Source organism: Eucyclogobius newberryi, unplaced genomic scaffold, assembly GCF_026437365.1.
Source record: "Eucyclogobius newberryi isolate DKJ021-1_F unplaced genomic scaffold, fEucNew1.0.hap1 SCAF_22, whole genome shotgun sequence".
Lineage (NCBI taxonomy): Eukaryota > Metazoa > Chordata > Actinopteri > Gobiiformes > Gobiidae > Eucyclogobius > Eucyclogobius newberryi.
This window is the reverse complement of record NW_027315857.1, coordinates 14,752,737-14,779,810: the sequence shown is the minus strand read 5'-3', so window position 1 is coordinate 14,779,810 and position 27,074 is coordinate 14,752,737. Positions and strand designations below refer to the sequence as shown.

Genomic DNA, 27,074 nt, shown 5'->3' with positions numbered 1-27,074 from the left:
TTCTGAAAAGTGTGGTGACAGTATTCAAGTATTGAATAAGAGGAAAACTATGAAACGACACTGCAGTGACTGTAAATGTGTAGTTGGAATAGATCAAATTAATTAAAAAGTGGTTTAGAGTCCGGCTCCAACCTTTCTCTATGGACAGTTTAGTGCCTGGAATGTTCCAAAGTGTGGCATTAAACGCATGTATCAGTGTATCAGACAAAACAGTGGTGCCACCCGTCTGAAATTCAGTTCTGATACCTAAAATCAGGTCAAATTTAAGGTCATAAATGTATTATTAAAGTTAGATAAATGAAGGACACATTCCAAAGCAATAACATCTCCATGAAGACACATGTCAAACCTTCACGAGAAATGTATAGTGCACCTTTAATAATATATGTAGTATATGAGGCGGAATATTATATGTATGCTGATCTTGATTCAAACCCATTCATTTTTTAGGGAAAACAATAATGTATTTACAATTTTACTACTACAATCATCATTCAGAAATTCAGAACCATAACATCCTTTGATTACTGTAGCTTTACAAATTTTGTCCATAGAAATGTCCTTATTCTATCTTATTCTATCCTATTCTATCATATTCTGTCTTATTCTATCCTATTCTTTCCTATTCTGTCCTAGTCTATTGCATAAAAAGGTTTTTCATCTCACATTTATGGGTCAGAAGTTCGCTGGTTAAACCTAAACCTCAAGACAACCAAAGGGATTAAAAAGAAAGAGGTGACCTATAAAGGATTAAAAGGTGATTCTCTTAGAGGCAGAAGAGAAAAGATCCAATAAGTGCAGCCAGTCAAGCATAAATGTTTTCAAAGAGATGCAGTCAGTTTCCATGTAAGGATAATGAACTGTGTGACAATGTGAGGAGCACAGGCCTCTGTCCACGCTTCTGAATGTTAACACTCAAATAGTTTAGACCAGTATCATGTAATCATAAATATTAAGATAGAATTGTGATGAAATTGTAATCTAATATCTCGATCTGCTTACAATTCTCGATCTTTCTTACAATTTGGAGTAAACAAGCCGTTTTACATTTTGTGCAAGCGGCTTTGGGGGCCGAGCACGAAGACGTTACAAAACGATGCCTTTCTCTCTCCTGTGAACAAGGCTGTGTGTTTAATGGTGCGCGGCCGCCTCCATCACAGGGTTCACGAGGAGAAAGCAGACTCCAAACTGCTTTTCCATGGTCGGCCTGCTGCTTGAGCCTGTCTGCTGTCTGACACTGAAGGGCGATACCACTCAACCACTCGCACCCTGTGAGAGCTTTGTTTTGCCTTCTCAGGGGGCAAATGTTGGGCTTCACTGCTGTTACGGAGGGACTAGTCAGTACATCGCAGGACTGATCCATCTGCTTCCCAACTCTGACAAGATTTATCACATTATTTATCACATTAACTTTAATTATCCAAACAGGATCAAGAGCAAAGCAAATGTTCTCTGAATCTATCTAATCTAAATGAACTGAAGCTGCTCTTCTTGGATTGTAACGGAATGAAACTCAATTTTCTTAAACACAGCTCACATTTCCAATTGTATAATGATTCGGTATGTAAAACATTAAAACCAACCACAACCTTCTGTGAGGAGTTTGCATATTCTGCCTGTGTCTGCATAGGTTTCCTCCAGGTGCTCCGTTTTCCCCTACACTAAAACACGTACAATAGGCTCATCCCCTTACAAAAGTCTCAAAACACTAAAAGTACTACCTTTTGACACTATTGTTAAAAGATACATTGTTAAATAATAAGATAATTGTTAAGATATATATGTACATACACACACAGTAGTTAAAGAGGCAGATCAAATTTCAAAGTGCATTGCTCAAGCTTGTGACGGCTTGTGGAAGGAAGCTTTTAGCGTGACGAGGTGTCGTACATTTCATGGATCTATGTCTCTTCCAGAGGGAATAAGCTCAAACATGACTCTGCCAGGATGACCAGAGTGGTCGTAAACGATTCTTAGAGCTCGGTTTAAATTCATCGAGAGTTCAGCAAGATCTGATGTTTGCACCGCAGTGTCCAGTTTGCACCTGACGTCCCAAGTTGGACGCATATGCATCTTGAAGACAGATGCTTTGGACGAGCGTCCTGGATGTCCTGTGTAGTTCTAGACACGTGTCCACACATACACTCGATGCTCACTGCTCTGGTCGTGGTTTTGTGGCCAGCATCAAAGGTGAAGGGCCTGACCATCTGCTGGAGCTGCCGGTGCGGCCTGTGTTTGTTAAAACAGAAAAACTCACAAGATAAATACACCACAACAGCAGATGGTCAGAGATCACATCACAATCTGATTATTATGGTCATAAACGAGAGCTATTCTTGCTGGTTAAGAGGTATGATGGATGAACTGATATAATTCACTTCCTTCCTCACTTTTTACCAGCAAATCTTTTGTATGAAAAAATGTTAAATAGGTTTAACCGAAAAGTTCCATTATCCAGTCCACAGTGCACACTTACACTTAACACATGAAGGCTGTGTGCACTCATTTCACCTTGGCCTAGGATTCTTTTGTGTATCTTATCTTAAGCAGCACCAGAAACTACCATTGATCCAACAACACGAGCAGCAAGAACAACGGCCACAGGACAAGGATTATGTTAAAGAGGTCGGATCAGACAACACAGTGCGGCAGGATTTAAGAAAGAAAAGAAAACTGGTAACTTACAATGTTGTGCACGCAACAGACACGAGATGATGTTGATCCAAGGAAGCAACATATTTTTCCATAATTGATGAGAAGGTTTTGGTAAATTAGTTTTTCTTACTTTGTGCATGGTGGCAATAACACTTCATCTTCCTCCAAGTCTAAGTGTCTACCCAGGCTTCTGAGAGGCACAAACAGTACCTTGTGGCCTGAATAGAAAAGCCTGGAGAATATCTTGACATTAGAGGTTTTTAGGACATTCCAGAATCCAGAAAATGGGAAAAATTACCAAATAAATCAAGAAAATCGAACAGTTATTATATTGAATAAAGCAAATTAACAGTCACACAATTATAAAGGCCATTGAAGACTGTGGCTTACAGTGGCTCAGGGGTTAGAGCACTTGTCGGCGGTTATTCCTGCTCTCCACCCCGCCGGGTATGAAAGTGCTGTGTTCTGTCAGTCGTGTACCACCACCAAGTGTGAAGTGACTGAATAATGACAAAAGTGCAACGCTTTGAGAGGATTCCACGAGCCTGTAAAGTGTCATTATCATCATTATTATTTTTATTAATAAGACTAAATTCCTTTCTGTGGTGCTACATGTTTGCTTTCTCACAGCGACCTGCATAAATGCTCACACTAGCACATATTAGTTTCATTATATTCTTGCTTATGCTATTTAAATGTACTAATACAATTCATTATGATCAAAGTGTTTTTTTTTTAACTTTAATAACGTTTGTAGTAGCATAACATTTTCTTTCATTTGATTATACGCCTGAATCTACAATTTAATACCCATTAACAAAACTGATTGAACATGTCTTAAGCAATTTTTGTAAATGTACTTCATTAACTAGCAGCTTGTACATTAGAATAAGCCGTCCACGTCCCATTGTTACACAAGGGAACGCAGCTGTTTTTTAAGATACATCATCGCCATGGAGATAAAAATAGTGTTGTTGGATTCTTCACGTTTACAAATGCTCCTTCTTTGCCCTATTCTTTGCCTGTCATTTGAGTCGCTTCCAAGGACACGTTTTTATGTAAATCATGACTCATGTGTTTGGGATTTGGTTTTGCACCTATTTTAATGTTTACCAAACCACTAAAAGGAAAATATAATGCATACATCTGTCGTGTCATGAGCCCTTGCATTGTGCGCCTTCATTGTAACACCATTTCTCTGCATGTGCTGGACAAGCTGATGGAAGTGGCACAAAGGAAAGGTTCAAAATTACCTTGGCTTGTGTTTGTGAAATATATTGGCTCACAAGAAATACGTGTTCAACATTCCCTGCATCTGTCAAAGCCATAAGGCCAGACTGGTGCATGGTTTATTGTTTATCCCAATGTTATACCCCTGAAGAAGTGTTAAAAGTAGGAATATAATGCCCAAATGCTATTCCAAGTTTGTGAGTTTGTGAGTTACAATGGAAAAGACAATTATGCTGTTTTCTTTTCTTCGTCTAGAACCTCATTTATAATTTCCGTGAGGTTTATCGTAATAAAGAAACAACTCTGGTACCAGTAGAATCCATATGGAAGCCGCTTGTTAATTAAGGCATGTGAGTGAGAATGGCCGCCCCCAGGCCTGTTTCATTAGTCAAGAAGGTGAAACTTAGCACATGTGGCAGGCCAGACAAATGAGTCCCTTAATCAAGACCAACAAAGCTTGCTTTCATGATAGATCCAAGCTGGACAAATGGAGACGGGCATCAGGACTTATTTTGTCAGAATATCAGAAAGATTTTGTGCTGGGAAACGTTTGCCCAGTCAAATTTACAAACCACTGAAGGTTTTACCGTAATATGATTTAATGGCACTACAAAGTGTCATGGTCACCGTCTGTCTGGTGATGTATACATGCGTTTGCGGTGACGTCATACAGCCGGGACTTCCCCATAGCGGCCATCTTAAAAGGGGCACGCAATATATAAAAAACAACACGTCTGCATCCTTTTCTACGGCATAATGAGCTACCAATACTTTGATTCTTCTAGACGATAACGGCAAACTTAAGTACACGACAAAGCTATCATTTCTTGGTCAGTCAACAGAGCAATGTCCTAACAGATTATGCAGGTTTTTGGCATTTTGGCCTCATATTTCCTGGATTTCGTATGTAGTAGACGTTCTGTTGTGCCCCTTTCAAAATGGCGGACTCGGTTGCCACTGCACAAGTTCCCGGATGTGCAAACGCATGTATAGTTAGTCTTGTTTTCCTCACGGTGTTTCTGTCTCTGCTTCTCTTCGTTTCCTCCTCCCTTCTTGTCTCCTCTCTGGTTACCGCCCCCTTGTCTCTCTGGTGACCGCCCCTTCTCTCTCTCGTTACCGCCCCCTTGTCTCTCAGCTCATCACAGGCTTCCACACCTGTGCGTTAGTTCACTGCTGTATCTGCTTGTGTGGTATATTAGGGCGAGATTGTCTGCGTTACCTGGTCGGCCCCAGCTATCGAGCCCTTATCCAGGTTTTGAGATTTTGATTCTTGTTTTTGGACCCTGACTCTGTATTTTGCCTACTCCTCATGATTCCTGTTTGCCGTCGTCGACCCTGGACCGTCCTGAGATGACCCTTTCGCATAATATCCTCAACAACGCTGAGTTGTACCGAACCTGGAACAGACCTGATCTGGAACAGTTTGCCCTCTGACTCCGCGGTTGCTGGCGCTGCCCACCGCTGGAAGGATTGTTTGTTTTTTGTCACTCTTAACCAAGAGACTTTGTATTTTTCTGTTCTGTGCCATTAAAGATTGTTAATTATTCGCCTGTTTCCAGTCCGTAATTGGCTCCGTTCTGCCGTCTGTGACCCAAAGGTGCCTCGGGGCCCCAAGCAAACATCGCAAGAGGCTTTCCAAACAGACTCCACCCCTTCTTCTATTTACCTTTGCACTTATAATACTATATAATAAACTATATGATAAAGAATGACAATAATAATCCACCAGTAAACATGAGTATGGTAAAATTCCAGTTAGTTGTTGCAGTAGCTGAACCCATGAGAACAGTATGTCAATAAATTGGTCTCACAATATAAATCTACTGTGAATATAGAGACCTGAATGAAATGTAATTACTGTAATGAGCCTGTCATAGCCAAAGGACTGCTCTCTGGGGGCCCCTGGTGATCGAGGGGGGTGTATCGCTTATAGCTACGCCTCATGACCCCAAGACAATCCACATTAGAGGGTAATCAGTAATGTATAATTATGAATAATGTAATGATTTAATTGGTGCTTGTAATCAGTAGAGAATGATGAGCGATGAGCAGTGGTTGGAAAAGTATTACATTTAGTCACTTAAGTAAAAGTACAGATTCAGAAGCAAAAAAAAGTGTTGCAGTACCTGTTTAAAAATGTACTTCCAAAGGTTGATCAAGAGTCAGAGTTCTATTTTCTTTTCAGTCCAGTTAAAAAATATAGTGCAGTAGAAAGATAGCAAAAAGATCTTAAAAACTGATATAATTCCGGTATATATAAGTAAAATACATACACAGTACCCTAAAAAGTTGCCTTAAGTATAGTAAGTTTACTTTTATAGTTCCTTACTTTGCACCGCGGGCGATGCGTAGGAGGTGCAGAGAAAGCTGAGATAGGAATATACCCCTCGGAGGTGAAAACAATTCTGCCTTTCGTGGCGTGGTGGTGGAGGGGGGCTGGAGGGGGGCCGGAGGGGGGCTCTGGAGGGGCGCTGCGAGAGCTGGACTTCTGGATGCAGAAGCCGAGGTGCTGAGTTTAAAAACGACATTATAATCACACATTTTGCCTGTAGCTTTGGTCACTTTCTTTGGCCACATTCAAGCATCAAAAGGTTAGGAGAAAAAAACAGTAGATTATCGTGCCATAGTAACAAATGTTTGTGTTTCTCAAATGCCATTTATAGAAACACAACAATCTAAAAGTGTGAAAAAGAGCTTATTATGTTTCCGTAAAAGCTCATCAGTGCAAACGCAAACCTCAAGCGTCCATCTCCAGTCAACCACTTCGTCCCATTACAAGGGAATATTCTCCATAAAAATCGTTAAGAGAAACCAATTATGGTGTTACTGGCTGTGTGCTAAAAGGACTCGCATGGCCCAGACTGTGCACCTCTGTCTGTTTTTCCACTGTGCATTTGACGTGATTGTTTCTGCCTCTCGCTTGAATGAATTGTCTTCATTTAGTGGATCAATATTGCTGCTAATGGCTGCTTCTAACTCCAGTTATCAGCTGATTGGGCTGTTTTGTGAGTCAAAGAGAAGAGGATTCCACTTTGGTCAGAGTTCAAGACAACTACACTTATTCTGATTTCTGATTGTGAATGAAACAAACTACATTCAAGTGCTGGTATTTGGATTGGAAGAAACCTGTCTAATTATCAACATGGATTCTGCTTCATTCTATGTATCATTTATATTAAAAAGATACCACACATGAAGTTGGTCAATTCTAGATTTGTCAAAGAAACTTGCGATGGTGAGTGTTCTTTTTTCTTTCCGGTTCATTCCAAATAGACCAGTGCTTCTAAAGGGAAATGTGTTTTTTCATGTATCCTTGAACAAAGGACAGACTGTAGGACAGATTTCCCTCTGTTTCAGTAGCGTCACTTCCAGGCATCTCAAGTTTGAAGTCAGCCGCAGATGCTTCAGTCTTGTGTGTGGAGCAGTTACAATTATAGCATCAAATTGCTGAATCTCTCTATTTACTTTTAAATTCAGATCCATCTCACACTGCTCATTACGATCCAGTCTAACAAAGTCTAGAACAATCTTTAAATAGGACTGTGGAGGGCAGCAGTACTTAAGGATTCAGTGTTCCGTCCGGCCACAAAAGGCTTGGCTGTGCTGATAGTAACTTTATTACATAAATACTTAATTATATTAAAGTAATAGGCATACTAATTGTTGGCTTGGCCCCATTTGCAGTGATTACACATTAAACTTTAAAAATAGGCGAAAAGATAAATACCTTCTGTGTTGAATCTAATATCCTATTAGCATTGAATGGTGCTCTGGACCTTTAACTCTGACAAGTTGGGGCTGTAGTGCAATACAATACAATATATATTATTGTCCCCTTGGGAAAACATTCTTTCACTCATCAAGTAGTGCCTTGGTTAAAAAACAAAATACACTCATCAGAAGTCACACTCACAACAGAAGTCACACTCAACAGGACATAGTTTCAGGCGCTATGATTTAAGATCCTTACAAATGTAGGTAAAGTAGCATTAGCTTCCCACCAAAGCAAACCAGGAGTAAAGTAAAAAACTAACAGGAGCGTTATGTCCAGTTTATCTCTCCTGTGGAGAGATGGAGTGAGGTAGAGCGACACCAGCAACAACTAATACAAACAATTTAAATGCCACAAAATACGTGCCATGATATTTGTGGTGTGGGGCGTGTCACTTGTCGTCTCCAACACACAACCTCAGGACTGAGATCGGAAATGCTGTTTTAGAACAACAATAGTAGTTCTTATAAAGACCAAATGTTTTGACTGGCTCGTGCCAAGTAACTGTAAATGGCTTTATTTGTGTTCAGATTGCAGTGTTCGGGTCTGCGCTGTTTCCGGGGGTAACCACACATTCCGGCTGAGTGCTGTGAGGGGAAGCCGACGACAGCCTTTTATATCCAGAGCCTCTGGAGGACTGCTATTATTCAAGCACCTGCTGTATCCCCCGTGGCAGTTATCAGTGCAAATCCACCCTCTCACCAAGAGCTTCCTGCAAAGGTCAACTCTCTTTTGTTTGCTCAACGAAAGGATCGCTCAGGCAGGACTAGGATATCATAACTGCCATATTATGAGGTGAAGACGACTTTTAATGACGACAGAGAAAGTGATAATCATAGAGTAGTTATTTGCAGCCTATTATGGTATATCACGTGCCATGATGAAGAGTTAAACTGTATTATTTACTTCACTGGTCGTGGTCATATTGGTAGGGCCCATAAGCAACTGTTCACCTGCAAGCAACTAAAAAACGAAGACAAGATAGGCTACTGTAAATTATTTAAACCCAATCTGAACAAAATGGAAGGGGAAGGAAATACTGAAGTCCTTAACATTACAGTCATGTGTCAAGCTATTAGCAACCATTCTCCTCACTCACGGCAAGGCCGCCTCTTTGGCTGAAACATTAAACAATAATTCAGGGGAAAATCCATTAGTGCGGAGGCAGCTCTACCAGCCACACTTCAGTCCTCTGTGACCACAGTAGAGTAGTAGCAGGTGTCTCGGCAAAAATAGAAAGATCACGCTTTTATCAACCAAACAATGAATCTACCCCTTTAATCAAATCATGTTGCGCTGCATCAATAAGCAAATGGTAGAAATGAGATTTTAGAATGAGTTTGCGACTATCTAACAGCAAACATGGGATACAGCATGTGGTGACGGCTTTAAAATAGAAGTGACAACAAATTAGTTTTATGACTGAAACCGATCTGAGGTTATGACATCATCAAATGTCATAACCTCTAGAACATGAACGCAACCTATTAAAACTATAAAAAAAAAAGTACCTAAAAAGAATCAGAAACACCTAGTGTGATATTTTCAAAACAAGGACATAAAGTGATATTTCTGCTCTTTAATGATTGTTTTTTTAATGGTCTATTCACATTTCAACATCAACCAAGATATTTAAAGGACCATTTTAGCACATTACTGATGTATTATTAATATATCCAATACTGTTATCAAGATAATGCAAAAACATTTTACAACATTCATTTTTGTCATTATTACCCCTTGAATGGCAAAAAAAGAATGGAAAATTGCTCTGGCCCCACCCTCGGACACACACAATATTATCAAACCACGACAGCTCTTAAAAAACCTCACAATTCTGCAGGAAACTGGACCTGGCAACGCTGTACACAGACAAAGCAATAGCATCTCCTCATCATTCTTTCACTTATTAGTCATTCTTGGAAAGGGGCATCAAAGAGGAATTCCATTTAAAAATGTAACCTGCATTTTGATGGTCAATATGATTGTTTTTTTTAAACAAAATAGGTGAAGCATTTGCCCAGCAGCATAATGACAGTGTGCACAATGGGAAGGGTTGAACCAGCTACTTTCCAGTTAGTGGGTGACTGCTTCACCCACTACACCACTATCTGGCATTCTGTTAAATTGTGCTAAATAAATATTTGTTTTCATGTCTTTAAATAACTCCCAAAAGAACCCTGACAAGCCTGTGGATATTAAACAGAATTGCTCTTCATGAGAATTAAATGCGATTCATTCAAGTGACTGAAGATCTCAAGGCTGGTTTGACTAAAGATGAGTTTTTCTCTGCTTTGCAACATAAGTAAGATGATTTTTATTGAACGATAAAACACTTTTTTAAACAATGCTGGATTCAAACCCTGTTCGCCTTCCTTTCTGAGTCTACATTATTAACGCTGTAACGCAGGTCTCTTGGTAATATTTTTGGATTCTTTCTCTATGCCACGAGTTTTGCCATCCAAAAAATAACTGCCTGTATAGTTGACGTAAGTTTTACATCAGATGCCCTTCCATTCTGGGCTTGTGATCATCCAGGCCATGGGAAGTGTTTAGGCATTAGCTTCTGAGCAGTGTTTCAAAATAACAACCAACCAGCATTTACAACCACAGATCTAAAAGAAATAGTATGTTCAAAAAAAATCAATGAAACATATCTTTTTAAACATATTCAATAAACACTAGTACAGATATTTGCTGAACATGCTGGTTTAAACCTTGCTTTTCCTAATGCGGGGGTAAATGATAGAGATGGCCAGTTTCTTCAGGAGTGCGGCTTGTTGTGCCATTTGTATCTCACTCTTCTGCAAAGCTCTGACTCTGACCTTCTGTGTTTTTTAGCTCAGTAATTACAATGTCCTGCTCTTTAAGCTCGTCTCTTATCTTTTACATGGCTCTAATGGCGTTGGCGACTTCCTATTTGAGTTGCACACATTGTCCTGTACTGCAGCACCATATCATATAACTATTTTTCTTTCTTTTATTGACCTTTTTTATTGAATGTCTTTCTCCGTTAGTCTACAGGCGTTGTACTACAGCTGCACATTGTACTGCAGTCTTGGACTTTGGACAGTAACATTGACCTTTTTCAACTCCAAATTTCCGAGGCCAAAATTGAGTCCAAATGTGATTTTTTATTTTTTTTTAAATATAGTGTCTGTCCAGTCTTTGATTATAGGTGCAGATTGTGTCTTTTGGGGATGGCCTTTGTCCCTGCTGCCAACAATATGCTCCAAATATATCCATTGAATGTGTCCATGGCAAGGTTTTTAGGCCCAAGTACATAATTCTGAAATCAGATGGAATGGCAAAGTCTAATATAGTCTGTTGCTCTTTGTTGATTTCAGTGCAATATTTCAGAGCAACAGGACAGTCCCAAAACACATGGAAATGGTGGGCCTCATGGCTGCCACCGCTTCTCCAACAGTCTGCATTTCCCTGTGAATAATGGGCACTTTGACATGGTGTTAGGAAGAATCGAAATGCCCTCAAAGTTCCTCTTCTTCGTCTGTCAAAATAAAATTACCCTCTCTTTCCAATTTATTTTTAATGTAATTAGCAGAGCAGCTGTCTAAATAATGAATACTTTTATGTCATTTAAATATTATTCCCCTTGAAAGTTCTGATTTATAAGCTTTAATAAATGTTTCAGTCTGAGGGTTACACTGATCTTTGCCTAGGTTCAGTTCTTGGTTGTAATAACTTCTTTCATCTGTGGACTGAGCAGCAGCAGAACGGAACCTCCTGTGACATTAGCACTATCTCCATGGTAATCTAGCGTTCTCTCCATGGATTTGAGTGATGAAACATTTGCACCACTGCCACGGCAATGAACAATTCAAAACTAAATATTACATTTTGGGAAATCGATTGTTCTGGAGGCATTATTCACAATACATGGGTTTCAGTCACGTGACTTATTTGTTGTCAGCGCCATTTTGAAGACGTCACAGTATTGTCTATGTCTTCTGTTGTATAGAAAAACAGCACATAAAAGTGAAAAGGGACAAGCCCTCAAAGCTTTCAAGAGCACAGACTTTGTGCGTGTGCGGGTGAGTGACTGTCTGATCCTAAAATATAATAACAATATAACACCTGGACAGTTGTAAAAAAGGCTCATTATAACTTTCTGCAAATAGGCTGTTTATTAGCATAGCCACACAATAAGTTACTGGTCCTGACCACAGTAATTCATTTCTGCAGAGCATGCGGCTTTCGTCCTCAAGATGGCAGTAGCAACAAGTGTGTGACATGACTTCAGACCCATGCTAGCAAATTATGAATAATCAAGAAGATGGTTTTGGGTGATACCAGCCCATCGACCACACTGGTTGAGAACCACTGAGCTAATGTATGAAGTCGATATCTATTAATGAAATTACATATTATGCTTTATATGTGTATTTAGCATTAAATAAAGTACATAGAACATTAATTAACAGTTTGTTCATTGTAAACAGCAATATTTAAAGCATAAAAACAGTTTAATATAATATAAACCGGTCCATTGACTTAAAAAACAGCAGAACTGATTGACCCCGCATTTTTCTTCTGTAAATCAATTCAAATACATCTTTGAGTAAACTAATGATGAGGGAACTCTGAAATTACCTTTTAATAATTTTACACTGGCAAACTAATCCTAAACATCATGATTCTTTAAATTCTTCCCCTCATATATATATATAGTTATATATATTATAACTCACCTGGGCGGGGCCGCCAGTCAACACCAGCTGCAGTCTGTTCTAATCACCTCACCTCTGGTTCATCTGCTTGTAAACCTTGTTCAACCACCACATACTTGATTAGCATCTCCCGCTCTCTGCTGCACTGTGATCTTCAACACAGCCAAAGTCCACTGCCTCCACAAGGACACGACCACATACGAACGTTTGAAAAGAGATCAGACCAGTTGCTACAAGAGGAGGTTATAGACAGGCTTCTGTATTACAGACTGTATCCTGGGAAGCTATTCCGTGCATAAATGGCCCTCCTAAAAGCCACCAAGGGGATGTTCCACTCTGACCCATTGTGTGAACCACAGATTCCATCACATACAATGTGGCCAAACATTTAACAACCATATTGACACCATTGGTGGAGAACTCAGAACATCATGTGACAAACACACAGAATGTTGTGGACAAAGTTAAACATCTCTAAATGGACCCAGATGATCTAATGGTTTGATATGATGGTGCGTCCCTTTCACCTGCATCCCGACCTCTGAAGCAGTAGCAGCACTTAGACGAGACGCCAGGAAGACACCACAGGAAAGGACCAAATTGACACCTGAACACATCTGCAAACTACTAGACGTCTGTCTTTACAAGAGAAGATGCTGAGAACCGCTTGGCCTTTCTTGATTGTTCCACTATCAGAGGAGAGGACAGATAGCTCCAAATAGAGTATGGGAAACCTACACATACGGATCAGTACCTGCTCTTTGGCTCTAACCACAACAGCACAAGCTGGGAGTGATCAGAACCTTACAACACAGAACCCAAGAGGTGCCCACCAGCTCAGAGGGCAAGAGGAAGGAGGAAAAACACGTCTGGAATGCTCTCAGCCTGTGGGTTCACCTTTGGGGCTCTCAACAAAGTGAAGAGAACCAAAAAGCAGGACAAAAGGGACAAAAGGGAAACAGAACCAAGAAGGAAGGATGTTTCTATCCCTTATGTCTCAAGACTGTCGGAAACACAAAATCCCTGTTTTTTTTAAACCAGGCAACACTTTAAGGCAAAAACTTAAATTTAAAAAAAGACAAGATGCCGACCCAAAAACAGAGCCATGTAGTTTATTCTCTCCAGTGCAGTGAAGAAAGCGGTACATAAGAGAGACTAAACCACTTCACAAGAGGCTTTATCAGCACAGAAGACACTTGAGTTCAGGACCACAGAGCGCCGTGCATCTTCATCTTAAAGCCACTAACCACTCGTTTGAAGACAGTGAGGTGAAGATTCTAACCAGGGAGAAGAGATAGTTTGAAAGAGGAGTTAAAGAGGCAATCTTTGTTCAATAAGAGATAATCCTTCTTTGAACCGAAATGGAGGTTTAATTCAACCTTACAGCTATATATAATAGTGTTTTGAAACCCTGGAGTGTATGTATAGTCCATTACAGGGCTGTTGGGATACAAAGAAGAGCAGTCTCAACTGAAAATGTAAACAACCTTTTCAGGAGGTCCTGCCTGGTGGGCAGGGCTTACACAGATATAAAACCGGAGTTCCCAGACTCTATTTGCAGATTGAGAATGACTCTTGGATGAGAGTCAAAACAGAGTCCAGGCGATTTAACTGAATTTTTCCTACAATGGAACACTCCTGAACGAATGACAGATGACACTGACCTGTTTCTTCTCTTGTGGCTCTTGCTCCTGTGGACCCCTCCCCCCAGCCACTCTCACCCACAATAAACCCTGTTAAACCTTTACCGTGTTGGTTCTGCTACTTGGTCCTTACATCTGCCATCACATCGATAAAACACCTCGATTGTATTGACACATTATGTCGCGTGTCAGTATGTAATAAACAGCTGGTGTACTGTCTGCATAATATGAGGTGTGAAGAGCTGTGTTAATCTTCTAGCAGATGGCCTCATGTGATCTGTGCTGTAATATAGTCATAGTCAAGAACAGTTTGGAGGCTTCATGTATCAATATGTTTCTTATCTTGCCACAAAGGGTCGTGGCAGGTCAGTACCGTCTGCCACCTGAACTTTGCTTTGCCAGGAATGTTCTACCGTATGGCATTACCTGCATTTACTCACTTAAAGGTGTTTTTGGTCAAGCTGACGATCAGACTTGGTGACAACATGGAGATATTTAGCTTTAATGTCATTCTGTGGAACTTTTTACCCACACATTGCTGCTGAACAACACCTAAGAATAAAAGCAAACAACATTTCATTGGAAGTCATTGAGCCTATTTTTACATCACCATTACTTGTAAATGATTACGTGATTTTCTCCTCTTTCATGCATATATACTCAAACATATCATTAAAAACACATGCCTTCAATAGCCCTGTCCATCAGCGCTGGCACATGACGTCTACAGCATGACACCAAAGGAAGTAATGGGCACTCTATAAAAACATCAAAAAGTCATTAGGAGCCATTACACTTAATGTGTCGGGGGCGTCGCTATTAGGGATAGCAATAACACTGTAATCAAACGCCCCATGGATGAGAGAGCAACGAAATTACCCTGAAGTTTTGTTTTCCGTGAGATCAATTTGTTTAGCAATAGCGACAGTAACTTATCCAGTAGGTAGACTGGCATCATTTGGAAACAAGAGATTGGTGAAGCTTTTGATGGTGGATAATATCTTCACTTATGACGTATTATTAGGCACAACTGGATAAGCTACTTCCAATTGCAAATATCTAGTCACCCAATCACAAGAAAGCATTTTAGAGCATTTAGACTAAATTGATATAAATAGAGTGGTCAGCCTGAATATGTGACAATATAATTTGGGTTTAGTCGATGTTTACAAAAGAGAAACAGTGCCATCCAGTGACAAAGTGGTACAAATACAAAACTGATGACTTTTCACCTTTGCAATGTTCTTTATCTAGATGGTATTTGTTTGCCTGTAATGTTCCAGTGTGGTAGTGCACTTATATTTCTTGCATTTCTTGTTTTCATTGCCAGAACGTGAAAAATATGCTGCCTTTTCTGGGGTTTCATTTATAAAGCGTGCAATAAAAAAATTACGTATGTGACTTTCCACGTTAAGTTTGTGATCTATGAGAAGACAGCTTAATGGAAATGAGCGGTCCGGTCCAAAAGCTCTGGACTTTGCATGTCCAGACTGTCTGAGGCGAGGCAGAAGACGATCAGCGCGCAGAGAGACATATGAACATATACTTCCCACGCAGAACTGAGGAACATCACATGCAGACAAGCAGGTGCTGTACTCTCCAAAAACACTCCTGCAAAAACTTTACATTGTACGTTTGAGGACATTTTTGTATGAAATATATTAGGCTGTTTGAAAACATCTGAGGATTCATTTAGGTTGATTATTTTCCATATCCTTGATACAGATTTGTATTAGTAGTAGTAGTATTTAATTGTTGATTAAAGATCTCACCTAATGATTCATAAAGCCTCTTCTTAAAATATTTAAAATATTCTAACCCTTAAATAGCCAATGTTCAGTTATAAAGGTATTCAATTATCCAAATATTATGAAAGAAAAGAATTACTCGCTTTTTGTTTTGAATAGGTTAAAATAAAACAGGTTAACTGTTCAAACATCCCACCATCATCATTTCCAATGGCGTGCATCGTTTCTGTTCAAAACAAAAGCACAAAAGTACAGAAGTGTGCTGATGTGTGTTAGAGGATTACAATATGCAACAAAATGATGAATGTATTTTGTGTATGTTTTGTAATGTGTATGTTGTCCAAATTTTACAATTGTGATACCACAGAGTATTTTGTTCTTATATGTCTAACATGAATTCCTTGTATTCCCTTCATCAATAATTACACATCTTTATGTGCACAAACATTTATAAAATGGTCCTGCAGGACAACATTTATATTGATAGTCATAATTTAATTGTGTATAAATGTAAATGTAAATACATTGTGGATATTATCATAATTTAATTAGAAGATATGAGAGAGCATATCCCTTTAACATCAGCCATGATACAATGGAAATGAGCTTTTGGCTATAATCTGGTATGTTCACATTCATACACACGCACTGCCCCAATCAAATACATACATTAATAAAATGAACTCGGGAAAATCATGTCAACCTGTCTATATTACTTTGCTGCCATCGTGTGGCTGCTATTTGTACTAACAAGTCCATTTCCTATTTGTTAATTCTCCATGTGTTTTTAAGAGATGATTGTGATATCGTTGTTTTGGTTATGTTTGATTCAGTGGCACAAACTGCAACAAAACGTCGCAGTTAAATAAAATAAATGTGAAAATCATTATTATTTTTACTCAATTCCACATAGTCCAGAGTTGTGTTTAAAACGAACAGTCGAGTGCTTTCTGTTTCCACATCACAAATTCACAGAGGCATTTTTAAAAAATGTGCTTGAATAAGTATTGTAACTTGATAAATAGCGTGGTGGGACGTTGCTAAAAAAGTGCAACGGACAGAAAATGGACAAGTTTGTTAAAGTGTGATAAATTGGCTATAGACTACTTTTATTCATTCCCGAAGGGGAATTTGTGAAAGCTTATAACAGGCCTACGACGTGAAGTACAAGAAATGCAGAGAAAAGAATGTGCACATCATACATTTATTTTAAGGGACTTGGTCATGATGTGTTTATGCCTCTTTATAGTTCTTCACATTGGCCTCTTCGGGCCTGCAAGATTTGTCATAAGTCCTGGCGACCTAAAAACATTTACACATGCCCCCTGCCCGGCTTCAGGCCATTGCCTTTAATTCAATTTAGAAGTTTATAGGCTATTCAAATAGTGCTATACCATGTAGGCCAAGTCGGCCTAATCTAAAAATATATTACACAATTTCAAACTATAGTAGACCGTTTGTGAGTTTAACGACGTGCTCTGTCTGCGGCTGCGCAATTGTTTCCCACAGCGTGCACATTTAGGGTCACATAACCTAAACATAAAGGGTAAATGAGGTTTTAAAAATACAATACATATATCATGACAGTTTGTAGCCTTTTCTCCAAAAATAGGCAACAACAATTGTTTAGTCTATATTTGTATTTTATTATTATTATTTATTTATTTTATAAATAATGCGTAAAACTTTTCAGACCTGACTCCAATTTGATTGTGATAGTTTGAAATGTACTTTAATTGGGCTGCTGTGCCCTAAACACTAAACACTTCCGTAATCCCTCCGCCCGCACGAGGCCGTGTCCCGCGCGTGACTCTCCCGTGTTCCATGTTTTCTCGGTCTTCATCACGACGCTTCACTTTAGGCCAAAAAGTCTGCGCAAGATTTCAATAAAATTGTGAAATTTAAATCTTAACAAATCCTGATAAAAAGATGCCTCTTGAGTTACTTTTGTAATGTAAAAGTGTCACAGACACTCTCAGTAGTCCACACGGTCTCATTAAAGGACTGTCCCAGGGCCCATACCTGTAAACAACAACAGCATTTTTGAGAACAACATCTTTTACTGGTTTAACATTTTTCTGTAGACTTTTGCATCCATGTTTTAGCTTTCAGCTTGATTAAAATAATATAACACTGGCCTTTTATATGCTTACAGCTTAATTTAAGCAATATACTACTCATCACATTCAAATACTAAAACGCCATCTAAAAATGAATATTATATGATATATATTAAGATGCTACATTGATATTATGACTGAACCATATTTAAAACGCGGTTGTATCCCAGGCGTAACTCTGCTGCACCGAGCCCGTCTCCGCCTGCTGCTTTGGGCCCATGATTTATTGAAGGCTATGGAGACTGTATAAGCTAATATGACAGAAGTGCTTTGACCTGGGGGCAGTGCACTCGCCACAACCTCTCGTCTCCTCCGCTACGTTCTCACGCAATTTCTCCCTCCTTTCTCTCATGGGTTCTTTCGGCTTCACCATTTCAGGTCATATTGAGTGTTTGGATATTTTTAGTTTGGATTCACTTTTAGATATTTCAGAAGAACCACTCAGGGTCCACCCTCAACTATTTGTAAAGAATAAAACACATGTATCGAACTCAGATTTGACCCAATCTTCCAGGAAGGACTAAAGACATTAGTGTTATTAGGGGCGGTGGATGTTTTAGCATTGATCTGATGTCCCATAAGCCTAGGCCTCACCCTGGAGCAGGGGCCTGTAATCCATCACAAGAGCTCCTCCTGCCCCCCAAGGGTCCCTGTACTTCCTGAGAGTGAGGGTACTCTACCTGATGCCTACTGCACTGTCTGCGCTTTCACATGTCTGTGGATGTACATTAGTCAGAGTTTTGGTTTGTTTTTGACGGAGCATTTGTTTGATACTTTTCTCTTGCATGCTGCATGGAATAAACCCAATTTTCAGAAAAAGACATTTTTGTTTATAATTAGTTTATGTCTAGTTTATGTCCAATTGAAATAGTATTTACATTATTTTACTCGGCTTCTTTACTGGCTTTGTTTAGTCCTATCTAAAAGTATTTTTATATAAATTTAATGAGCAAAAACCAAGAAAGATCAATTTTTTTAATCCAGTTTTATATTGTTCGAGTATTGTGTATTCTGACATAATTACCAAAATATGAATAAATATAGTGTCAGAATCAAAAATACTTGAAATCATCTCCTAACCCCCAGACCAGTGTGAGGCCACAGCCCAATGGGGCACGAGATTCCAGACCAACTGTGTTTTTACAGATTATTATTGAAGTTTGGATATTGTTTAACTCTCAGTTTTGTCTTGAGAATGAATACCATGTATTTCTTTTCGCCGTCAAGCTTGAATTAGCTCCGCTTTAGTCAATTTGACCCAACTTGGAAATAAAATCATTTTTCACAGCATTTGTTTGTGCCAAAAGATTTGAGAGCGCTGGCATTTCAGGGTTACTAAGGACATGAACTCATTTGACGATGCAGCGTCCCTCTGTGCTGATCTGACAAACCAGCTCCAACAGGGGTTAATTTGCCGTGCAAGGGTTAAACAAACAGGCATTAGTAGTTTATTCCACAATGGACGCTAATGCATTTGAGCTCTTTTCAGGAAGAAAAAATCTCTCTAATCCAACTTTGTCAACTTGAGTGAATAAGTGAAGCTTTTCCAAATGTGCTCAACAAATAAAGGAGAGTATTTTTCAGTTCTTTTCAACATAACTGGCCTCTGGGTGCACTGGGGTGAGGACTAATGGGGATTAAGCAGCAGAAGTATGTGTCACATTGAATGGTTGTAATCTGGAGTGTTCTTTTTGTTGTTAGGGAGCAGCTATAAAATGCAGATTAAGAAGGCGAGTTGATAGGTCTACGGGCTATGTTTTCACGCTGGTACCACACCGACCTGTTTGACATGGGCGCACTAGGAAATCCCCTTGTGCAGACTCCTGTGTCCCGCACAGAGAGAGGCAAGGTGGCACAGACGGGTGAAAGGCAGACTGGTCAAAAGCCTGGGCTTCATTGTGGCGTAAAGAGGGGCCGTTCTGGTCGGCTGCTCCTGTGCGGGACACTGGTAGACACTATTGCATTGTGGGTCGCAGCCTTGACCTCTGCAGCTTGCAACACTCTGTTGACGCTGTTGTGATGTGAAGGATTCCCCAGTGCACGCTCACATTTCACACGATAAATCCATACACATGAATAAAGGACTCATTCAGTACAAGATTTAGACTAGAAGTGATGTGCACGGACTGGCTTTCAAAAAGAAGAAGTACCACCAGATCTAAAACTATGTGAGGGCCAGGCCTGAATAAGGATCAAAATGGTCCAAAATTAGACTAAACCTGGGCTGTCCAAGCTATGTTTATTGTTTGTTTGTTTGTTTGTTTGTTTGTTTGTTTGTTTGTTGTCTCTTTCTTATTTTTTCAGAATGATTATTAAAAACTAGTAAAAAGTTATGACTAGTAAAAAGTGATTATTTGGGTCATATTTAGACAACTTAAATCATTCAAATTAAACATATATTGTAAATATATGATTGTTTCAAATATATAGTAAAACCTTAATATTACAGGATTATGTTGAGCATATACCTTATGTCTATGCAGACAGTGATTGTTCCGTATGGAGCCTTTACGCCCATTGCCAAGAGTGATTAGTGGATCGGCTGTGCCCCGTCAGATAAACGGAAAGTAGACAAGAAGCTATAGCTAAAAGACCTTTTTATGCACTAAACAGGTTTGTTAGAATCTTTGGGGAAAGAATAGCAGCTAAGAACGCTTCAACATCTTTTAGCAGAGAGCCAAGGAAAGTTATCATTTCACACAGAAATGTACACAAACTGCACAGGAGCATTTTAAATCCTAAAAGCTATCTTAAAAGGATAACATGTAGTGGTAGTAGGACTGCTGTGCAGTATATGGCACTTACTGCCTCAGTGTTAATAATGATATTCCAATGTAAGCATATCTGACTATAGTATCACAATGTCCTGAGGGTTCATGTACCAGGTCTCAGGTCCTGTACGGCATGAGCAATAAACTTCTGCGTTAGAACTCTTGCCTCCTGCCACTTCTTACAACTCTAGGGCTATTTCAATTGACCAATAAGGCAAACAGCAGCAGTTCTCGCTAATTCTGAATGAAATGTACACTAATAAGTTTTTAATCCTAGTCCAACAGGTTTCTTTGTTGTTCATTAAATATGTGTTGAGCCTTTGCACTGACATGAGCTGGAGCTTATAAGCTGATGACTAATACTGCAAAGAGGCTTGTGTATACTCTCTTAAGTGCCATAAAAAGCACAATTGCTAATTGATTCAAATTATATGGTTCTTCCTTTTAAAGCTATTAAAAAAATAATAGTAATCAATTCTGCAGGTTTTATAGCATGTTCATGAAAGAGAGTTGTAATGAGGCTCAGCAACATGTCGCTGGAATGTTCAGAGCATTTTTCCAAGGCCTCTTACAGATGAAAGTAAGCTTTTTGTGGAGGTTCAATCCTATTACTTTTCTAAATGCAGGGCTGGACTCCGCCACTGGTCAAATCTGAACAACATTTCAGCTGCAGCTCTCATTTACTCTGTTAATCTGAAACAGGCTGCCACCTCACATGCCCTCAGGGTTACCATAGAAAAATTAGCTTTTGGTCACTGTTTGTGTGATATGGCTATCAAGCCCAACACATTAAAAATAGACCTACAAATTGTAAATTATATTACAAAATTGTATTCATAACTACAGATATAGTGTTTATATCAGCAAATAATTTCAAAATAAACTGTTTTTTGGGCAAGATTTACAGTATTCTGATTATAGGTTTGTAACAGCACCACTTCAGCCAATTAGGGACCAGAATAAAGGATAATGCTCATGTCAGTGTTCAGCCAAGCTCTCCTTGATCTCACATTGTGAAGGCTGTAAACAGGAAAGTGCAGTTTTGTTTTGTTTTGTTTTTTAAACCTTTTGAGGCTTGACACATTTGTTTGTGTTGTAATGTTTCAGACCATGAAGTCACAGCATTTGTACATTGCAAAATGTGGGCCTCTTCCACCTTTTTATGTCAAAGCATGTTTCTATTACACTGAGCTAAACCTCAGCTGACTGCATGAGGGATAGTTGTAACGACCCCTCCCTATATAATCTAATGCAACATATTTTTTACTATTAAACTATTTTATAAAAGGCATCTATTAATGTCCCAACAGCCAAAGATCTGCCATGCGACTTAGACAAATCACACTAATGTCACTTGTCACAAGGTAAAGGTCTGTTAGACTTGCCCTTACTTTATACAGGTGCACTGCAGTAAAATGAGATGAAGTTAAAGGCTGTTGTTAACACGCACACGCACGCACGTACACGTACACGCACACGCACACACGCACACACATACGCACGCACGCGCACACGCACACACATACACACGCACGCACACGCACGCACACTCACACAAACACATACACGCGCGCGCACGCACGCACGCACGCACGCACACAGTGCTACAGTTATCCCATTGTAGATTTGAATTGTTTCTCTTTTGACGTATTGTTCATTGTTTTATGTTGCACCGAATCACCAAGACAAGTTCCTATAAGTTTGTGAATTTTGTTCATTGACAATAAATTGACAAACAATTGGCGATAAACACATTCTGATTCTGATTGTGAGTTAAACGGAGTTTTTTTTTAAATTATGTCCAATCACAGTTAATGATCCTTTATTCCAAATGTCAATATATTTCAATTATATTCTATTTTATGGCTTTTGATTTCCCTGCTTTTGCCAATACAACCCTCCCCAGTATGTGGTACAAGCTACCCCGCTAGTGGGGAATGCAGTAACAGGAGAACCATGCTCTTATCTGCTCACAGGATCTGGAATTATGAAATTATTTCCCCAAAATTTTATTACGTTAATTTTGTAGCCAAAAATATAGGCATCTAACATAAAAGTTTGAGAGCTGTAGCTCCAAAACTGAGAGTTATAGGTGCTCAAGCAAAAAGTACAACCATCCCCGATCTCCCATATTAATACAAACTAGGCTGTTGAGCATTATAATAAAAATACATAAATAGGGATATGATAATATTGATGAATTATTTAACCAAATGTTTGGTGTTCTTGTCTATTTAAAAGTTGTAGAAGAAAGTGTGTGCATAAACAGATGTAGCCAATAGGCGGTAGTGTGCTATTCCTCATGAAGCGTCTCCATCCGCAGCCCTCAGGACAAACAGTGCGTCTCCGCGCTGCCGGAGTCTGCCTGACCTAAATACAACATCCCTCGCTCCCGCAGGCACAGACTACAAGAGAGGCTCGGGAGGAGACGATGTCTACTTTTCTCAAGTAAATCTCATCGCTTCCTGTCTATACTTGAACCCACTTCGACTTATTGTGTGGATTAGAGCGACGTGGAGCTGCGGCGCAGCGGGCGACGGGATGGTTTACGCAAAGGAGAGAGCACTCCGGGCTGAAAACACCACACGTTCGCTGGATTACTCTTTATTTTAAACCTCAGACATACGCCTTGGACACACGCACTCATGATGCTCGACACAAAGGTGCTGAGGTCGAAGCTTGGTCCTTCAGCAAAAGCAACATCGTTCCTTATTGAAAATTTGCTGGGAAAGCGCGAAGAGCGCGAGGAGAGCCGCGTTTGCAAGGATGAGGAGAACCGCGTGGAAGACAGGCTGGAGAAGGATGCACAAAGTGTAGATGGACGGGAGCTGCACGAGGCATCACCCAGTGCACGCGGGAGTCAAACAAGTAAACAACATTTGCTTATGTTATATCCTAATGTTTGCTTCGGAGATGCCTAAAGTGACCTTTTAGTTTGGGCTAAACTTTCTGATCTTTTGGATAATCTGGATTAAGACAGCCCCGTGTTACTTCTCGTCAACAAAACAAATTGAAAACATTTCTAATTGTTAAAACAACGAAATGATAGTTGGACCTCGGTGTAAGCACACGCCTGTCCACATGCGGCACTTTTCGTTGTTCCCTGGTAAAACTCTGTGCGTGAGATGTTGGCATCTCCACGAACAAATGTCCTTTTTAGATTCCAAGTCTAATGGCTTCATGTCCCGTCGCAGGCTCGCTGTACCCAGAGAGCGAAGATGGAGAGCGTGAAAGTCAGAGTAAGGGCCACCCTGAGGACAGCGACAGTCTAGAAGAGAAAGAAGAGCGGAATGACGCGGAGGAAGAGGAGAGAACAGGTGAGAAAAGGCCAAATATGCATGAGACTGGACAATCACAGGGCAGAACTATTGAATTATGAGCCAGTCGTCAAACTCTCTTTGTTCAAATATCATTACAATATCTAAACTGTGTATTATTGATAGGCAATTATTATTATTATTATTTTCAAACTAATAATGATCGTATTAAACGTCTAGTTTGTATATTGCTCTTTCACTCCAGTGATTAGTCATTAAGGCACTTCGATGCAAAGGATATTTACAGTATATTCATTTGATTGGTTCTTATTTTACAGAATAATTCGTCTACCCATTATTCACATGCATCAGTTTTGTCATTGCCATGAACAAACAATGAGCTTAGCAACTCAATCCACAAGATCATGTAAAAAGATAACAAACTCAACTTTTGTAAAATGAAATATTGGACTTTCTTTTCAAGGTGATGAGAAGTTGATGAGGAAGAAGAAGACACGCACAGTGTTCAGCCGCAGCCAAGTCTTCCAGCTGGAGTCGACCTTTGACCTGAAGCGGTACCTGAGCAGCGCGGAGCGAGCCGGACTCGCCACGTCACTGCAGCTCACAGAAACACAGGTCAAGATCTGGTTCCAAAACCGAAGGAACAAGTGGAAAAGGCAGATGGCAGCAGACATGGAGGCCAGTGCTGCAGTGCCCTTCACCGCTCAGAGGATTGTGAGAGTCCCTGTGCTGTACCACAACAATAGCCCTACACTGTCAGCTCCAAGACTGGCCTTCTCCAGCTCCCTGCACTACCCCCTGAGCAGCCCCTTCACCTCCCCAGTGTCCTACTTATCACCACAGACTGGCCTCGTCTGATCTCAAGAAAGGGACAAGCCAATCTGTAGTTAGCACCAGATCTATATCATTTTTATGAGTCCTTTTCACAAGTAGAGCTCTATTTTCAGATGTTTATAGTATGCTGTCTGACCTGCAGTGTTAAGGATTTGGATGTTTGTGTACGTTTATGAATAGTGGGAGAAATGACCAAGTAATAGTCAAAAAACATGTTTTATTTAAAAATATCACTTTTGTACACTGATATATATAGCAATAAAATCTATGCACAAACAGTTTCGTGTTTTTTTACTATATGTTGCTATTTCTATCGTTTGCCAGATATGCACTGTCTTGCATACTGTGAAAATGTGAAACTTCTCAACTTTAAAGTCAATGAGGAATCAAAATATCCAACCTCTTGATTGCGTGCTGACGACACAGCACTATAAGCACTATACAACAGCCATATCCCGCCCTCATCTGCACCCAACGCCCCACCAATCAAAAGGCTCTGATCACTTGCGCTTGGCCCGCGCACACGGCGCATCTCCAGTCACACTCGGGGAGCGATGGTGCTTGGAGCGCGCGGACAACACGGAGTTTGGGGACTGACGCAGGTGCTGGTGCTATGCCCGGGAACATGAGCAAGGAGCTCACGTTCACCATCGACCACATCCTCAACTTGAAACAACGCGAGAGGAAACATGGCTGTGCGGATGCTGGGCACGAGGACATGCAGAGACGGGACAGCAGCACCAAGGACACAGGTGACTACGTTTTGTCTTCTTGTTTCCAAAACTTCAATGCTTAAGAGCTCAACACTTTAACTGACTTGGCAAAGAATGATGCGTGATATTGGGGTACAATGTTGCAGTGCTTTTAATCACAGGCCTGTTTGTTGGTTGTAGCACCACAAATTCTTGTTCTTTCTGTCCAAATTCAGCAAAGACTGAGAGCACGGTCTCGTGTCCCGGGACAGAGAAGTCCGAGGGCCAGCTGCCCGCCGTGGAGCCCAAAGCTCCGGTGAAGAAAAAGACGCGAACCATCTTCTCCAAGCGCCAGATCTTTCAGCTGGAGGCCACGTTTGACCTGAAGCGGTACCTGAGCAGCTCAGAGCGCGCGTGCCTTGCGAGCTCCCTGCAGCTCACAGAGACACAGGTCAAGATCTGGTTCCAAAACCGACGAAACAAACTCAAACGGCAGCTTTCTTCGGACCTGGAGGACAATCATGCGCACGCACAGACTGCGTACAAGGACAGCCGCGCACTTGGCAGCTGCCTGCTACCGGTGTCCTTCCCAATGGCTTATCCAGGGCCCCACGTCGCACCCTACGTCTACTTTACCCACGGAGGAGCGTGCTATGGGCTCGTGGATGCGGATCTATAACCAAATACACGGAAAAGGACGGTAAACAGGCCTACCTGGACTTTCTGTCTTCCACCAAGAGGCCTGGCTTTTGTTTGGCAAACCATGCATGTGCCACTTTTATAGTTCATTATTATTATTATTATTTTTATTATTTTTATTATTATTATTATTATTATTATTATTATTATTATTATTATTATTATTATTATTATTATTATTATCAACAACATCATCATCATTATCATCATCATTATCAATGAATGTAGCTGGACGCAGAAGCGGCATTGGGCCTGGACCATTATCACTTTTTTTAATCTTTCAAACTGTATGAACAACGAGTAAACATGACAATAGTTTTTTGTATAATAAAAAGGGGCAGGATTGCTTTTGGAATTATATTTACGTGATTTGGTGCAAGGTCAGACTCTTCTCTCTGACTTGCAGAATCCACGCCTTTGTTCATTTGCACGCATGGGTGATATTTAAAATGTATTTTGAGTCAACAAGTTTAAGGCTATAGCCTTCGTTTAATATCAAGTTTTTAAATTCGGTTATTGTGTTTAAAATTATGTGATGTTGAGGGAAAAAATGACACACACACACACACACACACATTTCTTTACATTTGTACAAAATAAGTATATGGCCCAGCAGAAAAACCTTTGAAAATGCATGTTTAAATGAAAACAAAACAAATCTTTATTAATTAATTTATTATTTTTAAAAAAATATATATTAACTACTATTTTTCCTATAAACTAAATAGTTTTACAGAAAATTGGAACACTTAAACATATGGAAGTAAACATGAAGTAAATATGGAAGTCCCTCTTGGAAGCAAATCTTATATCGCAAATGTTCAATATTTAGAATTCAGTGAATGTGTTAAAGAATTAAAAGGCGTTTAAATTGATGAAATAGTTAAAATTGCTTTTTTAATTTTTTTATTTACATTTTTTTAATTCCCAAGAGAATGACATCA

The 27,074-nt window shown here is 39.9% G+C and overlaps 2 protein-coding genes across 2 annotated transcripts; both read left to right on the top strand.

Annotated features, from left to right (window-relative positions):
* The first annotated feature begins 23,272 nt into the window (after positions 1-23,272).
* On the top strand, positions 23,273-25,011 carry LOC140372164 (homeobox protein HMX1-like). The gene is made up of 3 exons (XM_072459445.1): positions 23,273-23,495; positions 23,822-23,944; positions 24,369-25,011. Exons 1-3 carry the CDS (start codon positions 23,273-23,275, stop codon positions 24,761-24,763), a joined length of 741 nt encoding a protein of 246 aa, XP_072315546.1. The 3' UTR covers positions 24,764-25,011.
* Positions 25,012-25,224: 213 nt separating this feature from the next.
* Positions 25,225-26,333, top strand: LOC140371943 (homeobox protein HMX2-like). The gene is made up of 2 exons (XM_072459182.1): positions 25,225-25,491; positions 25,668-26,333. Exons 1-2 carry the CDS (start codon positions 25,353-25,355, stop codon positions 26,108-26,110), a joined length of 582 nt encoding a protein of 193 aa, XP_072315283.1. The 5' UTR covers positions 25,225-25,352; the 3' UTR covers positions 26,111-26,333.
* The last annotated feature ends 741 nt before the right edge of the window (positions 26,334-27,074 follow it).